General features: G+C 37.1%; 1 protein-coding gene across 1 annotated transcript in view; it reads right to left on the minus strand.

Moving 5' to 3' along the window:
• Nucleotides 1-489: 489 nt before the first annotated feature.
• The window catches only part of stx7l (syntaxin 7-like), a 39311-nt gene continuing 18971 nt past the window's right edge, over nt 490-20829 (minus strand). The window contains exons 4-10 of the mRNA XM_088927948.1: nt 20082-20172; nt 10660-10797; nt 10100-10152; nt 6388-6484; nt 5989-6061; nt 3894-3976; nt 490-1601 (exon numbers count right to left, since the gene is read on the minus strand). Coding sequence (XP_088784074.1) covers nt 1506-1601; nt 3894-3976; nt 5989-6061; nt 6388-6484; nt 10100-10152; nt 10660-10797; nt 20082-20172 — 631 coding nt within the window. The 3' untranslated portion in view covers nt 490-1505. The remainder of the gene's footprint in view (nt 1602-3893; nt 3977-5988; nt 6062-6387; nt 6485-10099; nt 10153-10659; nt 10798-20081; nt 20173-20829) is intronic.

Genomic DNA, 20829 nt, shown 5'->3' on the forward strand with positions numbered 1-20829 from the left:
TTACACAGAGGTCAAAGGTCTCTTAGATCAGATCAGATCACTTTATTAGCCATATACAATTTCTTGTATTAGGAATTTGTCTTTTCACATACCCCAGCTTGATCTCCATGAGACACACAGGCACACAGAAGGGGAGAGAGAAGCTTGGGGTCAAAGCACAGGGTCAGCCATTTATACGGCACCCCTGGAGCAGTTGGGGTGAAGGGCCTTGCTCAGGGGCCTAGCGGAGTAGGATTCCTCTGCCGGCCGCGGGATTTGAACTGGCAACTTCCCAGCCACAGGCGCAGATCCTTAGCCACAGTGCCACTGCTCCGCCCCAGTGTTGGTAACTCAAAAGTGTTAGGGGATAAATGTTAAATAAATGTTAAATAAAATGTATTAGCATGTCATAATAACAGAGTTATTTCTTATGATTTGAAAATCAAGACAATGGGAACAGGAATAGCTTCAGAACAAGTATTAAAATGAAGTTAAACAACACTTAATATATCAATTTGAATGTATTTTATTTTGATTGTAACAGCTTGCATTTTAAATCACAGTTGAAAATAGTAACATTTTAATAACACCCATGGTTTAATAATTACTATTACTAGCTCTTAATTAATAGAGACATTCAAAACATGGAATGTGTACCTACTTACATAGACGGAGCAAAGTACAGCAAAGAGTTGGAAGCATAGTTCTTAGTTGTGCCTTTGATAACTAGACTAGTGTTACATTTACACAGGAAAATTTGTATTCAGCCAGCAGCATTTATGAATATGTTACAAAAACCAGCTCATGAACCAATGCCCAGGTGCAAAAACTAATTATCATATATTTTTTCATTTAGTTCCTCTTTCCAGGTCTGTGTGTGAGCACACTGTGTAAAGTTTATAACATGCTTGAAAGCTGGCTACACATAACAACAAGCACCAATTTGCATGGTTATGCACGATGTTGTTGGGGAGTAATGACATGCTTCGCACAAAGGACTGCTGAGATCCTTAGAGTTTTGGGATTAGGAACAGAAATAGGCAAGTTGTGGAAAAATTGTTAATTTCCACAAAATGAACATAACAAAAATGAAAACTGGGAAAAACAGGTCGCATTTTGACCATAAAACAAACAATCTAGAGTAATCTTAACCACCGGAGATTCTTGAGAAGCTTAAGCTGATAGATTGGCACATTCAGAATTGTTCCATGTTCACAGGGTTCATCTTATGGCACAAGCAGCAACAATGAGCAGGAAAAATATTTCATTACCATTTACATGTTGTGTTGTTTTAATAAAAAGGCTAAATTATTTAAGATACAATGAAGACAATACTATATAATGAGATGTCTGTATTGTACAGTATACAGTATCAGCAATAATCAGATAAGACAGACTAGACGATTTTGGAAAGCTTTGACTCTCAGGTTTGGACATCAAATATAACATCTTTAAGGGTGAAATTAGACAACACAATAAAAACTTGTTCGTGGCATTCAGTAGAGTGTATTTGAAACCGACAATGTTTATTTTTTCACCGAGACCCAGATGATTACTCCAATTATCACCGCAACTATTGTGAGAACCACAATGATGATGCATATCTTCTTCCGTGACTTGCGCTGTGAAAAGAAAACATTCCACCTAAATTTTCATGTATCCAACAATGGAAGCAACACATATACCAGGATATTGCATAGTCATATGTATACAGTACAGTGGGTATAGAAAGTCCCCACCGCCTTTCACAATTTGTACCTTTTGTTGTACGACACTCTGAAAATGAAAACAAATTAAATTAGGCTTGTTCCTTTTTAATTGACACACCGCAACCCACATTAGCCAAGTGAAAATAAAATTCTAAAACACTCTGAAAATGTATTAATATTACAACAGCAAAATACCTTATTTGGATAAGTGAACACCCCCCCCCCCTTACAATTGCATTTGAAAACTTGCTCAGGTATAACCAATCACCTTATGGATCACACAACAAACTAATTGGCTCCCACCTGTGATCAATTGTGGTGATTTTTGATTAGTTCAGAATAAAAGCAGCTGTTTCTGCTTGGAAGTGCATTTCAAAGCAAAGTATCCACTATGGGTGGAAAGGTGCTTTCAAAAAGAACTTCGAGATAAGGTTGTGGAAGGCACAAGTCAGGAGATGGGTATAAAAAAGATTTCAAAGGCTTCAAGTATCTCATGGAGCACAGTCAAGACCATCAGTAAGAAATGGAAGGCATACTGCACCACACAGACCTTGCCTAGATCAGGCCGTCCCTTCAAACTGGACGACCGAGCAAGAAGGAGACTGATCAGAGAGGCTACCAAGAGACCGATGGCAACTTTGAACGAGCTACAGGCCTTTATGGCAAAGAGCGAACCTTGAGTGTATGTGACAATATCACAAGCGCTCCACAAATCTGGCCTGTATGGGAGGGTAGCAAGAAAAAAGCCACTCCTTAAAAAAAGCCACATAAAGTCTTGTTTATGTTTTGTTATAAAACACCTTAAAGATTCTATGGCCAAGTGGCAAAAGGTGCTGTGGTCAGATGAGACCAAAATCAAACTTTTTGGCCGAAATGCAAAACGGTACATCTGGTGAAAACCCAATACATCTTACCATCCAGAGAACACCAGTTCTACAGTAAAGCACGCTGGTGGCAGCATCCTGCTGTGGGGGTGTTTCTCTTCAGCTGGGACTGGGGCACTTGTCAGGATAGAAGGGAAGATGGATGGTGCAAAATACAGGCAAATTCTCGAAGAAAACCTGAAGCCCTCAGCCAAAGCGTTGAAAATGTGAAGATTGTTCACCTTTTAACATGACAATGACCCAAAGCACACCGTCAAAGTAACGGTACGGTGGCTGAAGGACAGGAAGGTGAATATCCTTGAGTGGCCTAGTCAGAGCCCCCGATAAATCCCATCAAAAATCTTTGGAATGACTTGAAGAGAGCAGTTCATCAACGGTCACCACGCAGTTTGACTGAGCTTGAACAGTTCTGTAAGGAGGAATGGGCAAATATTCCGCCTTCTAAGTGTGCATAGTTAGTAAAGATGTATCCAAACAAACTCAAGGTTGTAATTCAAGCAAAAGGTGCTTCCACCAAGTATTAACTCAGGGGGGTGTTCTCTTATCCAACCCAGTTATTCTACTTTTTTATTTTTTTCAGAAATTTTGCTTTTTTTTCCCCACTTGGATGTTGCAAGGTACAATTCGTAAATAAAATGGGAAAAAGTCTTCTTTTTATGCTTTAGGGCAACAAAAGGTGAATATTTTGAAAGGTGGTGGTGACTTTCTATACACACTGTATACGTTTTAGATGTGGTTCTTGAAAACAAGCCGTTCCTGTGCTCATTCAAACAAGGGTATATTTACTTAATTGAAATGTTAACTTATGTACCAAGGCTTTCTCAATGTAAAAAAAATCCCACCACATTTAAATGAATTGCTTATTTACCTGAGAACACCAAGAACAAAACCCAGCAGATACACCATGCGGTATCTGTCAGATTGTGCTTGTGTGCCACTTTGGGCCTGTCTCAGCCAGTCAGGGAGCAAATCAACATTCATTCAATGGGAGGAAGGGATTCCAGAAAACTAACACTATGGGGTCCATACTCTACTCTATCGCAAAATACATTCTTATATAGCACATGATTTTGGAATCACGTTTCATAGGTTTACAAGCTAGCTGGATTACTTTGTCATTCAATGACTTTATTGAAAACATTTGTGTACTGATTATGCAGGCAACCTTTCAAATACATTGATTTCCTGCTTATGGCAGTGGAAAAAAAATCCTTCACTATTCATGCCACAAACTGTGAAGTTTTAAGGTAATTGATGCTCCCCATTCCCTGAAGTTAATGTTAAGCAGAATGCTTGTCTGTGAAACGCGTCCAGAGCTTACCTGATATTCTGCAGCTCTTGCTAATTGTTGGGTAGCAGTCTGTACATGTACATCAGCATTCTCTACATTGGCCTCTATGCTGTCTGATCAAAAGAAAAAACATGACACTACTGTAAATTAAGGTACATCTTTGATATAGGCAGTACTTTGTAGGTATGTATCCACAAAAGAACCTGTATGGAAATCTGTATAAAGAATCAATCAAGAAAGGTTTCCTTTAAATATTCTAGTCCTAAAATGTGTGCTTCTCCAAATACCATTTAGGGTAGTTAAAGGAGATGTTTTACAGTACATAAGGTGCTTGTGAACAATGATGTACAGGAACAGGTAAAGGTTTATTCCATGCCGAAAAGAAAAGAGACATGTTTCAGCTGTGGAGGTAGAGAGGTTCCCCTCTCCTCTCTGAAGGCGGCTCCACAGCCGAAATGTTGTGTCTCTTCTCTTTTCAGCATGGACTAAACCTTTACCTGCTCCTTTGCAGCCTACGCATGCTGATGCAGCTCCCTATCTGAATTTCTTCAATGATGTACAGATCAGGTAAGGAGAGGAACTAACTCTGATCTCTGGGAGGCCTTTCTGAGACAGAATAGACCTCTTTCCAAACTTCCAATAGCTGTGCTTTGACTCCTTGCATCTTCCTGCCCGAAGAAGTGTTAAACATAAATCAACTTAATTAAATTTCTGTGTAGTAGAACAATACATGAAAAGCTAGTGGGTTAGATTTACTTAAGACTAATGTTAGAAGAGACTATTTTATTTTCCTGCAGTTTCTAAAGTTTGTTAATTATAACATTTGATACATTTTTTAAACCAAATAGCAGCAAAGAAGTAATATCTTCATTACTTCATTAATTCATTAAATTAATTAACAAGTGAAATAAGAGACACTAAATACTTTTAGTACAATGGAAAACATGTAGTTCATGAACACATTCAACATATTCTTAACCATTGAGACAGCCAAAGAGCAGCAGCTTTTAACATTTGTTAAAACTAATAAGAATGCATTACACGCAAAATAGGAACATTTGGCGAAAGTTGAGATCAAACTAAGCTCAATGCAAACTGTTAAGGTTTTAAATCTAGTTTAACAATCTAACAAAATGTTATGCAGGTTTTCTTACTAACAGTACATGCCAGTTAATGAAGAAACTGGAATTCTCAGAGGTGCTTGTTAAAAGCCCTTAAAGACCAACTGGCTCAACACATTTAATTGATGCATTAGGTACTGTGAAATTCATTGGCACACAGTCTGGCACCTCATTATGTGTGTGTAACCACCACTTATTTGTCACTGGTCCATGTAGAAATAAATTCCACACAGAACTTTAGACAAATGAAACCAAGTGAGAATTTTCAAAGTTTAATTCCACTGCGAAACCTGCATAATTTTTTTCCGAAGTCAAACAAACATGCTGAAATACAAACATAACACACTGCTCAGGCCTAATCCCTCTTACCTTCAGTGGAGAAGATATTAAAATGAATATGCACATAAATTAAATGATTAACACTGTAGAAAAAAAAAGTACAGAAAAAAAAGTGACTATCACTTCAAAAGCACTGTTTATTTTTCACGCAGTTGTTCATTGTACCTTTACACAGTGTTTGAGGATAAATACATCAAATTACACAAAACTGTGAGCAAATTTACACGGAAGTGTGGCAGAAATCACAGCTGTGAAGCATGTTGTTAAAGGGCTGGAACAGAAGAACAGTACATAATATACCGTACCAAAAGAGTTAGTTTATAGGCAAGTTTTAAAATGGTTTAAATATGTTTAGAAAAACATTTGTCTTGGATTCATTTATGAGTCATCCTCTCCTGATTATCAAAATACAGATTACAGCAATGTGTAACTGAATATAGGTCAGACCCAGCCACTGAATTTGAGATTGAGTACTGTTATTTTATCAGGATCTGAGATACAGCAGCAAAAAGTGTACAGTCAGAAGAGAAAAATCCACTGAATACAAATTCCTTGTGAAAGAAGGGGGTTGGCCAGTGGTGATGCAGTTTTTCAGGGCTAAAAATAAAAAAACAATGTATCTAAAATAACAGGAAAAACAGCAAAACAGAACAAGGAAATCTTACCGATAGTGTCTCCCTGTTCGTGTATCATTATTCCCAGATCTTTGAAGATTTCATTTATGTCCATAATATCTGACTAAATGAAAAAAGAAAAGGTACAGAATATAAAAATAATTTGCCATAAACATAAATTAAGACCATTACAGTCCTATAGATGTCACATTTTAAAAAAATGCTCAATTAAAAAGAGAAAAATGTTTATTTCAAGGGCTTTTCATCTAGTAAGAAAGCACATGATGCAGAGCAATCCTTTCATACAGTAAGCATGTGTTTCACCAAAAACTATGCCATCATTTGAGGTCTATGTAGCTGGAAAGTCAAAGTTAAGTTAAATTTTGCAAACAGAGAAACAATACTTGTTATTGACTTGATATGGTGACATCAATTTTAAGATGTATTTACCTCTAATTGCCTGATGGATGTTTCTCTTTCTTTAATAAGCATAAGATCTTCTTCTGTAATGACATCATCTTGTACTTGTGCCTGAGGCTGGCCTCCACTGTCATTAAAAATAACAATGAATAAATTCAGAGGTCAGGATGATAGAAATATATGAACAAATAATTTCCAAAACCCATCCGTTCATTTTCTATTTGCTTCATTCAATTTAGGGTTGTCGGGGATCTGGAGCCTATCCTGATAAAACAATGGACACAAGGCAGGATACACCATGGATGAGATGCCAGGCCATCACAGGGCACTCATACACACCAGGGCCAGTTTTCCCAGAAGCCAATTAACCTACCAGTATGTCGTTGGCTTGTGGAAGGAAATGGAAGTTCCTGGAGGAACCCATAGGAACATGGGGGGGAACATACAAATTCCAAGCAGATAGCACCCCAGAAATCGAACCCAGGGCCCCAGTGCCACTGACCACTGCACCTCCATGCCACCCCTTTCCACAACCCAGCCTATTAAAACCATCAGTTGAAAAGGACGTTGCCAAATTCATGGACTAAAACTGTTATGAAACCTCTAATTTATTTCACATATATGCAGCTCTAGCAAAATAAAACAACTGACCAGAAACTGGTCAGCCTTCATCGTTAACTGATATTTTACTGGAATATGTTGGAATAACCCATCCTGTCCAATGTAATGGTAGCAGCCCAGCATGTGGCGTAACCCATCATTAATGAAGAATGTAAACCAGTGGCTCACCAGGGCCTTTCCTTGATGTGTTTTGCCTCATAAGAACCTTGACAGTTGGTTTATGCTTCTTGGGTGCATCACTTAAAGCAACAGCAGACCTGGCTGGAGTACTAATTCAGACAGCCTTAGATATACAGTGCTCGATAGGATTTTGATGGAAGTGTTGGGGGGGGAACATCAGGAAACATCAGGAAGGGCTTATCTGGCCAAAACCGATACACATATCCCATGCTGTGGTGTGGCTGTAATCACAGCTGGATGTTGTTAGCAATATTCACCCAGCCTGTCTGTGTTTGGTAGGCCCAGTGTCACAAAAAGCTGCAGAAAAACTGTAATCAGTAATCGGCTAAAGCTACACATATAGACAGTGAGGTAGCTAGCTTTAGTAAAGTACAGAGCCTGCAGAAAGTATTCACTCCCCTAATAGATATTTTCACAATTTGTTAAGTTGTAAACTTAAAAAGAAATACTTCTATGTTGTTTTCTGTCTTTTATCTATACAAATTACCCAATAATGTGGAATTAATGTTTTTATTTGCAATTTGAAAGGAAACACCGAAATATCTTGACATGGTAAGTATTCGCCTCCTTAGCAGTGACTCTCCAATTTGTACCCAGGTTCATTTACTTTCCTTGGAACTTCACTTTAAAACTTGAACGCAGTCCACGTGTGGTCATTTAACATGTCAACAAATTGTCTACAACTCCTGTCTATATGAGGACCCCTCAGCTGACAGTGCATGTCAGAGCAGACACTCTACCATGATGACCACTTCTGCAATAGAATTATGAAGAGGTATCAATCTGGGAGGGGTAGAAAATAGGGTAATGAAAGTTCCTAGCCATACAGTCAGGTCTATCATGAAGAAATGGAAAGAATATGGAACCACCCTAACAATCATCCTAGTGCAGACCATGGCTGCCAAACTCATCCATCAGGGAAGAAGGACCTTGGTCAGAAAGTGGCCAACAACCCAGATGACCACCCTGACAGAACTAGAGAGTTCCAAGGCTAAGATCTGAGAACTCGCCCAGAGGACAACAATCTCTGCAGCACTACACAGAGCTCACACCTCACACCTAAAGAAGGCCGAAACGTTGCGTTTTCTTTCATCTCTTTTCAGCATGGAATAAACCTATTACTTGATAATTATACATTGACGAATCTTTCAAGGGCCTAATTTTCAAATCTCCAAAATCCCAATTAGATTTCACACATTTTTGTGCACCTATGCAGTCATGCACAAAAATACAAAACGTATTTACAGGAATAACACTTTAACAATTTGAAGATCAGACTAGGGATACACTGACTAAGCTTGGTGCTTAGTTGAATTTAGTTGAATGCGGGACCATGGGTTTATAGTTTATACATTAAGCCAGGGCAGAATTTTAACTCCTCTGATTAAAGTGAGCGCTAACATTTTCCTGAACATTCATTATCATCAACTTATTAGTTTTACAAAACTCAGAAACTAAACTGCAATCGTTAAATTATTTACTTTTGTTGCCCTTATTTCAAATATGACCTTTTTATAATGAGGTGAAAGGTCATCTATAGCCCTAACTTGCACTGGCCTTCCAGATCAAACACTACCTGAAAAGTTGCTCTAGGCCTGATTGGTGGCGAAAACCATGAATGCCTGATTGCAGAATACAATAATCTTAAATATTAGGAGAGAAAGGAAATCTGAAAAAAAAACACTCCTTCATCCTATACTAACACTGGACTCACTTCACTTACAGGACCTTTTTGGGGTTGTGCCCAGCAACATTTCTCTCACCAATAAGCAGGCAGATTCCCTGGAATTTTCAAGCTTACTTGCCAGATGCCTAATTTTATTCAGCAGGAAGTACGCTGCACTGCTTTCATGAATACAGTAGTTCAGTGATGTAATACAGTTGCTCGAACTTTACAAAAATTTGCAACTCAAGGTCAGCTACTTTTCATTCAATGGCACCCTTTTTTTTTTGCAATTTTTAGTCATCTGCTGCTTCCTAATGGCCTTTAGCTTTACTACTGCTCTCTTAAAGCATAATTAGCTTTTTTATGTTCTAAATGGTATTTTTGTTATAGTTGTAGTTGTTTATATAATTTTTTTCTCCCTTTTCCAATCATTTCTAGTGAACCACTATTTTTCTCATGCGGAATAATTGTTTTGCACTGCCAACTGCAGTCTATAGCAAAAGAAAAGGTCAATCAAGTTGAAGAAAAAGAAACATACTGGGATTAGACGTAGATTCAGATATTTTTGTATAAAAACATATTGCTGCGATAAAAGGTATCAGTTAAGTAAAAGCAACTTAATATGACTAAGCTAATGAGAAAATACCTAACTACACTTGTTTGATGGTCTAAACTGCACAAAAACCTAAAAAATAAGATACGTTAAAATATTACTATAACACAATATATACTACCATTTTGCTGCCTGTCATAAAAAATCTTGAAAAGGCTTAATACATATTTCGACTATTATATATATTATGAATAACATTCTATCAAGTGCCTCCATCTTACATTTTCAAGTTTTGTCCCTTCACTGTGGGAGCATACAACTTCACTCTGAAGCATTGTAGAGAAACAGCATAATTAATAAACCCAGAAGAAAATGTTATGCTAAACAATATTTATGACTTCAAGAGCTTGTCAAAAGCTGTGTTTTATATTCTGCGATTTGATATTCAGTTTTTGCACTTCTTATAAGAATGAAAGGGCAGAAATAGAGTGAACATATGCATGGTAAGAAATGGATGTGAGTTTACATCTTCTATATGATGAGTCCATTATATTTATTGGTGCAACACCTTTTCCATAACCTAAGGAACCAATCAAACCTGAACAAATCTAATTATTAAACCATACCAAAATAGGAAGAATAAGAAGTCTATATGAATACATAGTATTCTGTGCAATTCTGAGACTGAGCAATATCAAGGCTGTATGTTCAACATTTCTAACCTCTCAAAGGGCGAAGAACTTTCTCCTTTGAAGCCGTCATCAGGAAGGCCACCCTGCAAACAAAAACAAGCTGTAGCACAGGACTATAGAGACCAAAGTTAACTTTAGTTTTGCAAACTCACAATAATTCTTGCTTCCACAGGGAGCAATTAGTTTGATCTGTCATTTTCCACCAGTGCCCATGTCACACTTCAAGATCTGTTTGGCAACCAAGGCCCGAGGTGAACGTGAGAAATCTCATTAACGTGTTATTATACACTGGTGTTTACTGCTTAACCCTATACTTAGATTTGTTTTTAATGATGCTGTACTACACAGCAATTCAACCTCTCTATAACATCAATATGATTTTGAACCTAAAATATTATTCAATATTTTTAATGTATTGTAATAAGTAAAGATGAAATGTCAACATATTTGCAGATAAGAATGTGTAGGCATGACAATGATAGCAACAATAAAACATCCAACAATAAAACTGTCCAACTACTCCCTAAAATGTACCATAAACTCAGCAATGTAACACACAATAAAATGATGAAAACCACTCCACTACTTACAGATATTCTTGAGTTGGCACGCACTCTGGCAACAAATTCCTTTTCTTTTTGAGCAGCCTGCCTTTGAATTTTTTGGAAGACGGCCAATGCATTAGAGAAGTCATTAAGAAGGCGATCTTTTTGGATTTTTCTTTGGCGCTAGAAAAAAAAATAGTAACTTTTGTCAGTAAGGAAGAATGTGGTGTTACATTTTAAACATTTTCAAAATGTGAAAAAAAAAGCAATATTCTAAAATACAATATACACCTATGGTACTAAATAGTACTCATTAACTATGATTACCATTTACATTTGATTATAGGCCTACAGAAATAGGGTTAGAATTAATCTTTGGTTCATCACACCAGGGAAGGATAACCCACACATGTCTGAAGAAAAGGGAAGTTAAGTAATTTGTGAACTCCTGAATATGGATTTTATCAACATTTTTTTATCAACAACATACAATTCTTTATTTTTTCTAATATAAAATCTCGGTAAAATAGGAGAAAGCAGACAGCTTTAATATAAAGAAATAAAACTAAAATGGAAATAAAGTTTTATTTCAACGAATCATTTGTAATTCTGTATGTGAAAACAAATGGATAATGCACTTCTCCACCCACAACCCCAAATTCTTTCATTATGTGTTGTATCTGTTAAGATGCTTCAGTTTTATTTGCCTTAAGGTTTCCTTTTAAAAGTGGCCACAGCTATAAAAACAGGAAATTCATGTCCTGGGTTTTTGAAGTCACTACAAAGCATAACATGTTTGGAATATTCCATGAAGAATCACTCCGAACAACACAGTTTCATCTGTTTCAAGAACATAAAAAGTTAATTTTCTGAACATGTATTTATCTCCCATAGCAAAATGCATAAAAGTGCCATTCCTCAGTTTGTAAGCAGCCTTTAAAATATTACACGAGGAGTGCAATGTACATATTGCACAATACATTGTACAATAAGCAGTAACAACAAACAGCATCTACTGTATATAGTATTTTATAAACTATGGAAAATGTTGACATTCTGTACTATTTAAATGCACAAACGAAATTACTTCTTCAGCATATAACAAAAATTTCGATCTGCTCTTAATTTAATTAATCCCCTCTCATTCCCCACCACAGCAGCTGTAGGTCTATATCCGTGTTATTTATAAATCCTCTGGAGAGGCCTTGTGGTCAAACCTTCAGGAAGATTTTTTTGCCAATTTGGTATTTCCCTCCCCCTCCATCCTCTCACCCAGACAAAAAAGAAAAGGGAAAAGAGCTCCTCCTGACCCTGTAAAGTACTCCCTTCAGAACTTTACAAGAAAAGTTTTATACCCACGCTTACATAGATAAGAGAATACACTCAAACTTGTGTTTGTGTGTGCACGCAAAAACTGTAAGCAGAAACAGAGCACTAGTGTATTTATACACCATCATACTCAACACTGGCTAAAATAGAAATGGAGTTACTAAGTGCTGTCTTTTCTCCAGCTTGAATAAAGAAGCAATTTCTTACCACAGAACCAACAGAGTTCTAGGATGTGAGCTCACTTGTACACTTTTGCATTACCTGCACATGACACACAATCATCAGGGTTCATGTCTGGTGATTGGTGAGGCCTAGACAGCTTCTCAGTGCACTGACTGTCTTAGATGACATGTGGTTTAGTTTATAGGACAGTTGCATCTCTTCAGTGAATACAGTACGTTAGCTTTTTTGTACTGTACCTCCATCTAGATTTTTATTAAAAATGAGAATAATCATTTTATGTTTTATACTTAAGCAATTTGGAATCGCCAATCGCCAAATCAACATATTACTGCAAACCATGTACCCTATGGGGACAATGATGACCACTGCACTGACTAGCTGAAACCCACCTAGCTGCAGTGGTGCTGAGCCAGTTGGGAATCTCTGTCATGGCCGCTTGCCAGCAATGTCAAGGCTCGAACCACCTTCTGCATTATAGGGCTCAATCTGCTCTATGAGCCAATATTTTCATAGGCTGATGGCTGAAGATGTTGTCCCCACTCACAATGCACATGCAATTTAAAGGTCACAGCACTGTGATGGCCTGACCACCTGCTGAATATTAAAGTCATGAATATGGAGAAGCTATCCTTGACAGACTCCTGTGAAAGCACCCCAATACCCTCATTTGGTGGGTGTTTCCCCATACACGTTTTATACTAGAAACTGACTAGAATCTTGTAGAAGGTTCTTTATTTTGACCTATGAACAGAGAGATAACACTCAATAGTACTAGCATTAAATGCCATCCAAATTAAACCATAAATAATCTATGTGCACCAGTTGTTGGTAATTTTCGTTTTATGCATTTTCTCTAAAATGTTTGACGTACAAAAAAGTAGGAAATAAGCTATTTTTTCATAAAAACGAGAACTGTCAAAAAAGAAGAGCACATATCACTTCCCAGTCTCATGGGAATCACAAGAAAAAGGACAAGGTAATCGCTCCAATTCTTTCTAGATCTGTGCAGAAGAGACTACTTGGGGAATTCAATAATTCAAAAATATTGATAAGTGTGGCTCAACAATGAAACTAAGACAACAGTGAGTGTCTATAACAAGTGATCTGGTTATATACTGCTAAAGCAGACTCACCCGGAACATTTCTGGAATGTTTAGGTTTTTGGATCAATAACAGAATCCCAGTTAGCAAGATGAAGTGGATGGTCTTGCGCTTAACCTTCATTAGATATTTTCTATGTGTAAACATTAAATTTTCACACTCATTTTAACTTTAACGCATGAAATGCCTGTTGTCCTAGGTTGTGGGTACTAAGCAATTCTGGAAAAAAAACGCACAAACAGTATGCAGTATACAGTACATGTTTACCCAAATCAGGTTCCAAAATCAAATATCATAAAGACTAAACAGCGTTGTGCTGGAAATCAAAGGCACTTTACAGTACACGTAAACAGTATTTAACAGTTGTTCCTCACCTGCACATGACAACTCACTTTTTTAAACACACATTGCATAGTCCAAAATAAAAATAGATCTTCGATGAAGTGTAAAACAGACTCAAGGATTCACTTCTCTAAAAATAAGCACTAACCTTTTCCTCCATTTTGTGTTTGACAATCTAATTAATTATGTATGGAAATGGAATACAGTGGAAACAATGCTAATCCAATTCACATTTGTGATACTTTTTATTTTCTATTTTTATTGTGATCTAAATGATCTCTTTTTTCTATTACATATGTTATCATGTTTTACTAATGTATTTACAAACAGGTGCTCTTTCTCTACTTTGCCATCTGATGTAGAAAATTACAGTTTATTGTAAATACAGAAAAAAACAATGTACACGGGGCATAGAAATAAAGAAAAAACCTTCTCTTTTTGTTGTGTTAATTGATAGAGGTCCTAAAATAAGATGCACAAATATTTAATAAATTGTTCTGGTGTGCTTTTGCATTTTCAATTTGTACCACTAGATGGAGACACTGTTCTATAAATGTAAGAACTTGCAAGCCCAGACCTTGACTGCTGGGGTCGTCCAGCACAAAGTGATATGAATGAGATTCAGAATTGTACCATTACTGGCTAAATAAAACTGACTCCCTCGGTCTATATAATCATCTACTGCTAAAGCTAAATGGGTTCTCTTAATAAATACACATTTATCTATAGGAAGACAGGATTATACTGGCAAGGTTTAAGGTTATATGTGGTTTCCTAGCACTGATATCACTTCAGGTTAAGAAATAATAAGCAAATCCTCGTAAGACTAAACAATTTTACATTTCTTAACTAAACATTAATAAATAAACACCTGGCAAGAATAACAAACAGCATTATACCAATACAAGTAAAGAAATGGAGTGGCTTTTGTAAAAAAAAAAGTTTTCTAATACAATAGTGTTCAGCAGACCTTTGCAGATAATGCAATTTTATGTAACAGGTCAAACAATATATTTAATTTTCAGTGCTTTTCTTGCATATCTCCCTTTAACATCACAACTATCCAAATATTTCTAAAATCAAAACTGGTGGGTAGAAAACAGTACAGATACTTAACATTTCTTAAATAATGCAAAAAATAATGAGGCAAGAGCAAACATCTCTATTGCGCACTAAGGCTCTCCTGACTCCCGCCTGACAACCTCTCTCACAGCCATGACACACTGTTTGTGAAGCACAGGCTACTTTAATAAGGGCTTGAATATACCTTTTTTAGACACAATGAACTAATCTTACCAGGTGTAATTTATAACCGTGGAGAACCACCTGAAAGCCGATTACAACAAAATACTGCATTGCCCGCTGTTTCTTTGATTCTTGAATCTACTCATTGCTTTCAGTGCAAATTAATGTGGGTATAAAAAACATGTTGGCCTCTTTTATCGAGTTTTAGAAAGGACATCTTTGACATGGGTGACACAGTGGCTTAGTGATTAACATTAGTGCCTCTCAGCACTGCTGACCTGGGGTGCTGTCTGTGTGGAGCTTGTATGTTCTCCCCATGTTCACATGAGTTTTCCCCAGGTGCTCCGGTTTCCTTCCACAGTCCAGAGACATAGTGGTAGGTTAACCAGCTCTTAGGACAATGGGCCCTGCTGTGAGTGTGTGCATGTCTGTGTTTGTGTCTGTCTGCCCTCTGACAGACTGGTGTCCTGCCCAGGGTGTACCCTGCCCTGCATCCGTTTCTTGGGCCCTGGCTCCCCCGCGACCCTGAACTGGAAGAAGCAGTTAGAAAATGGATGGATGGATGTTTTTTGACATTTCAAACGTCTTGAAAAGGAATAATTGGAAATCCTCTTAAAATGAGGTCCCACCCTAACCGCCTCAAGAGCTCCGATATTCCCATTCTGCCACCAGGATTAATCTACTGAAAACTAACACCTCCCTCTTAATAAATGCCAGTTTATATAATTCATGTTTCTTTATCCCACATAATAAAGAAAATATAGCCTGATTAAAATGTATAATAAAGTCTGATTAAAAGTTAAGAAGCTGTGGTTGAGTGGATGTATATTCAGGTACTGTAATCAATTCGTCCTCAGAACGACAAAGGGCAAGAACCTGCCAGTGCACAGAAACAATACACTGGGCAAACAGGATTACGGATTAGAGAGTAACCTGTACGGAACACAGGTCAAGAGGCTATTCTGAATCTGCAATTCTATTGCAAACCTGCATTATTTTTAGTGTACAGGTATATACTTCTAGCTTTGAGCCTTTGAGAATGCACAGTAGATCAGCAGAGCTGTCCCAAGACCAAACGGTATGAATTACATGGACAGATATAAGGAACATTCCCTGCAGAGGTTGTAGATGATGGAAGACCTATGTTTCCTTTTTAATTTGAAGGCAAAAAGTGAAGATGTCTCCCCATGTTATGTAAAACAAAGATTATTTAGAATGTCAGGGCAGATTACACAGGTGGTGTTTTACTAAGATATATTTGTTGCAAGAGATGCAACAAATTAGATTGCTGGATACAAGACATGCTGTCTTGGTGACCTTGAAATGGCCTGGGGGCGCATGCATATGTATGCTGGATAAATATTTGCAGGTAGTGCAGAGACTTTTGTTATAGCAAACGGTGCATATTAGGTTTGGACAGTGGCTAGCTGGTCAGAGTTGAAGAGTCAACCTTTTTTTTAAAGAGCTTGGGAACAGAAAGCATGTAGGTGTGGAAGGGAGGCACCAGTGAAATGTGGCTCTCTATGTGGGAATTACTTGATGTTCTGGGCTGTTTTCTGCCTCGCTGAAGGCCTGATCAATGAAAAATTAGTACATGTTAAGAGGTTAGTTTTGGAAGTTCATCTCGTCACCGTGTAACTGTTGAAGTCTGAAGAAAAAGGAGTTATGAGTTTAGGATGACAGGACCTTTAAAGGAGATAGCTGTATGAATAAGTGGGTTTGTATTGCACAGATATTTTTAGTCTTGCATAGATAATAGACTGACAGAGCATACATGGACAGAAACAGGCATTAAGCTCTACATGTTCCTGAGAAATGTAAATGTTTTTGAATTTCTAACAGTATGTATAGGGTGACACACCTCAGACCCCTTTAATTTGCAAAATCACAACATAAATTCTGTAGATCCTCTATTATGTGCATTGTTTTATTTTTCTCAACAAGAATTTAATAATATGGTCAACCAAATACATTGCATGTACTGTAAATACACTATAGCCTGAAAGGTCTATTGCTGTTGAATGTTCTAAATATGTCGGAGTTTTCTATATATTACTTTCATGTGGTCCGTTTCTACTTGCATACAAGATCTTATATCAAATAACATAAAATCAATGTTTCACATTAGACGTTTCACTGTAATTTCCACCTACACACATACAGTACAATAAATACTTAAGATACTTAGACACAGGAACTCCACGAAATATCTCAGTTTTTTTAGCTAGGGTTTTAGACTTTAAGAAGTTACAGGATGTCTGTGTTCATAGAGCTGTGTGAAACACCGAGATTTAGTTGTGGGTTTTGTGCCATTCCATACATTTTCTTGTTTACAGTTAAGAATGGGATTTGTTAAAGATTGGTTTTAAAATCCTTAAAAGACCAAAGGATCAAACACACACACAAAAAAGAATGACTTGTTTACTGTATTTTTATTTAAGATTTTTGCATTTTTCCTTAATCCATCATACTTAAAGTTCACATCACGTTGGGTGGCAGAAATATAACTGTTGGCTTTCAGAATGACAAAGGGTTGGAACGTTCTGAAATTTTGTCAAGAACTATTTTAGATTAAATTAAACTCAGACTGCAGAAAACATTCCAGCATCTGTTTTGCTCTCCTCATCATCTACCAGAGACAACTCCAAATCACCAGAGACTTTACAATTATGTGGACGGACATTTGTGTGTTCCCCTAATTCCCACCTGATATGCACTCATCTCTGCTATGACAACCTTAAATGTACATTTTCAAGGTCACAGTCTTTTCAAGAAAACACTTGACTTGAAACTACTGTCACTGCCTTGTTTTCTAATCATTAAAAGGTTCTTTCTCACTGACATCTCTCATAAGGTCAGTTCTTTGACCCATCAGGGATGGCAGCGTCTCCCTACAGCATTCTCAACAGACCCAGATTAAATGTAATTCCATGCCAGGAATTTAATATCAAGCCACAATTTAAATGTGTCCATTACAGCCACACTGACAACACAGATCACCTCATTGCTTCGGCAAAATGTTCTGAAATCTTTTACAACAAGGAAGTGGGCAGATCTCACCAGTATGTTTCCAAAAGGGGTATATTTAGTGTTATGTCTGACATCTGTATTTGGTATTTGTTGTATTTTTATCTGACAATGTTACAAAGCATTACAGTTCTTCAAAACTTTCACAGGTGCTTAGTGGAATAAGAAATGTTCTGTTGTAAGTTTATACACCTCTGTTGACTTCTCTCATCACCATAGTAATGCTCTCGTTTAATACAGTCAACAAATTGAACATCTTAAATTGCCTCTTGGGAATGAATACATTATTTTGAATAGAGCTGCTAAGCCCCGGACAAGCTGTGTTTTTATATACAGTCACAAAGAGGAGAAAGAAGGCTGGATGGGGTAAGGGGAGTTAGGTCACATACAGTAAGGACTCACCTGATCCCCGAGTCCCACGTTGTCATATGATTTGTCGTAGACGACACATGCGCACAAAGGAGGAAAGCACAATCAATAACCAACGTAACCAAATACATATACAAATTACATAAGCATATCCTCATCCAATGTTTTGTTTTACGGGTTAAATCCTGATCGGGAGTCTTGTGTTTTCATTGTGACTGGTTGGAAGTGGACCATTGGGAGGCCTCTTGAGTTTAAATGTTTGTCTACAGTATGTTCTGTGTTAATTGTTGGGGTATTAGGAATTGATGAGGGCAGTAAGAATTATAAATGGTGTCGAAGTGGGTTAAGGTCTTAAAGGTTATGTCTGTCACTACAATGTGCAGGATCTAGAATTCACCAACGCATCACTGAGTTACAGTGAAAACAGACCCCCATTTTATTTTGGGTTATTAGCAAACAGAATTTGATTAAATTCTTGTTTAAGAGAGTTAACATTAAATTGAATTTCATGTTGCTTATCACAGGAGCACATATCACAGTTAAATGATAAAAAACGCAGGACAAAGCAGCATGCAGTGGCAGTCTTAAATTTGAACTATTCATTTATCTACTAAGTCAATGGAAAAATATGATCTTTGCTTTCAAGCTCTGGCATTCACCTCTGCAAAGTGGTTTACCTGTTTCTTGTACAAAACAGGCAAAGGGTCAGCTTTAACTTTAAAAGGTCCAGTTAGGTGAAATTAGGATAAGTACTGTAGTTGAGGATTTTATCTGCCTGCCTCTGCATCCAGCAGGCACCAGTCTACTCTGTGCACCAAACCAGAAGGTGGCAGTAAACTGAGTTGCTGATAGCCTGCATGATCTGAAAGTCACCCCACCAGCCTCCTGGTACCATTTTTATAAAACAAATGCTGCCAGATTGCAAAAAAACAATTGAACTTTATTGTATTTTATTTATTATATAAACATTACATATTATATAAATATTGTGTCCCTTATTAAAACTAACTGCATTGCAGGTTGCACACTTCCCGTTTATTTTTTTTTGCTGTAAATACTGTGCTATGGCAACTTTTCCCGCCTTCACTTCCTTTCAGATTTTCGGGGCACGCATTTGTACAAGTCCATTTCCAAATTTCACGAGGGATAATTGATTATTAACTGTATTCAACTATAGTGACAATGTCAAAGTGAAAGGCCATTAAGGTGAAAATGTAATAGCACTCCAGTACTTTAAACTGAATAGGCATTTTTGGCGACTAGCACAGCTTAAGTTCTCTACTGACAAAAAACACTAGAGAAATAGTTGGCTTACTCTCTAGAATCAAGAGAAAATTTAAAGTTGGCAGCACTGGAGCGACTTCCACTTTGCTACGGCCTGCTGTCACCGGAGACTGGGACTGCGTGCCCAAGTGGAGTCCAGTTTGTAACATGCCACATGGCCAACACTTTTAAAAATCACTGCTCTTACAAGGTGTATTAGTCTTGTATGAGCTCTGCTCTGTGCTGAAAAGAAAAGTATCAGTGAACCAAAGGTCTGGATTCAGCGTCCCTAGTGGGATGGTATATCCAGGGACCAAGGTGATGGAAGCTCATTTTTCACAATCAGGTGAAACAGGCTACATTACATACAGAGCACACTGCGTTTAAGAGAGTACTAATAGTAGATCTTAAAAACGTGGGTTTTAAAGAATACATAAACCTTCTCTAATAGGACATTGGCAACACATGAATCACATTTCAGTAACATTATATGCAAAACAGACTTCGTAGGAAAACAGAAATAAATTGAGATCTTTTGTAGTATTTCTTGTCCCTTTCTGTTAAGAATATTACCAAACAGCAGTTTATATGTTGATAAAAATGTGTACCTGTTCAGATGTTACAGGCAGAGAACCAAACTCCTTCATATACCGGTCTGTTTCTTTGGCAAGATGGCTTACATTCTGCTGTTTTTGTTGCCTAGAACATAGTAAGAAAAGGAAACAAAAACACAATTCTTGAGATCCACTTCCATTAATAAGACATTCTATATTACTAGGAAATGTTCTGGACCACCTGAATTGCAAGTTTTTCTTTGCTTAAGTATTTTCTGAATAGTCCTAGAAAGCACAACTGAACTGACTCATGAATTTTCTAAGACTACATGCATTTTCTAAGAAATGGAAATATTTAAAATAAAAATTGACACTTGGTTTACATTACTACATACAGTATATCTGACATGCATCATAGAAAGTTAAAGTTCATCTTTAATGGCAAATTTCTATTTACCAAAAATAAAATTCCCCAAAGTAAAAAAAAAAAGATTTTTCTGCAGTACAGACTATTTTACAAGTAAACACAAATGCAATCCACTTTCACTTTGACATTGGGCATAACCAATTTGGTTAAGGATTTAGTGGTCATTTATAATGCACACAATACATTTAAGGTACTGCAACACAGCTGATGTATCTCTGATAAAATAAATATTGATAAATGGTTAATACATTGCAATACAGAGTAAGGTACAGGATTACTTAAATTGACAGTATTTTTCAAAGAAGCAGTGGAAGCAGTGTAGTGTGGTGGTGTAATCTGTGCTACTAATCAAAGAAAAGCAAATCTTCACAGCTG

The sequence above is a fragment of the Atractosteus spatula genome, chromosome 2, assembly GCF_055471065.1.
Source record: "Atractosteus spatula isolate fAtrSpa1 chromosome 2, fAtrSpa1.hap1, whole genome shotgun sequence".
Lineage (NCBI taxonomy): Eukaryota > Metazoa > Chordata > Actinopteri > Semionotiformes > Lepisosteidae > Atractosteus > Atractosteus spatula.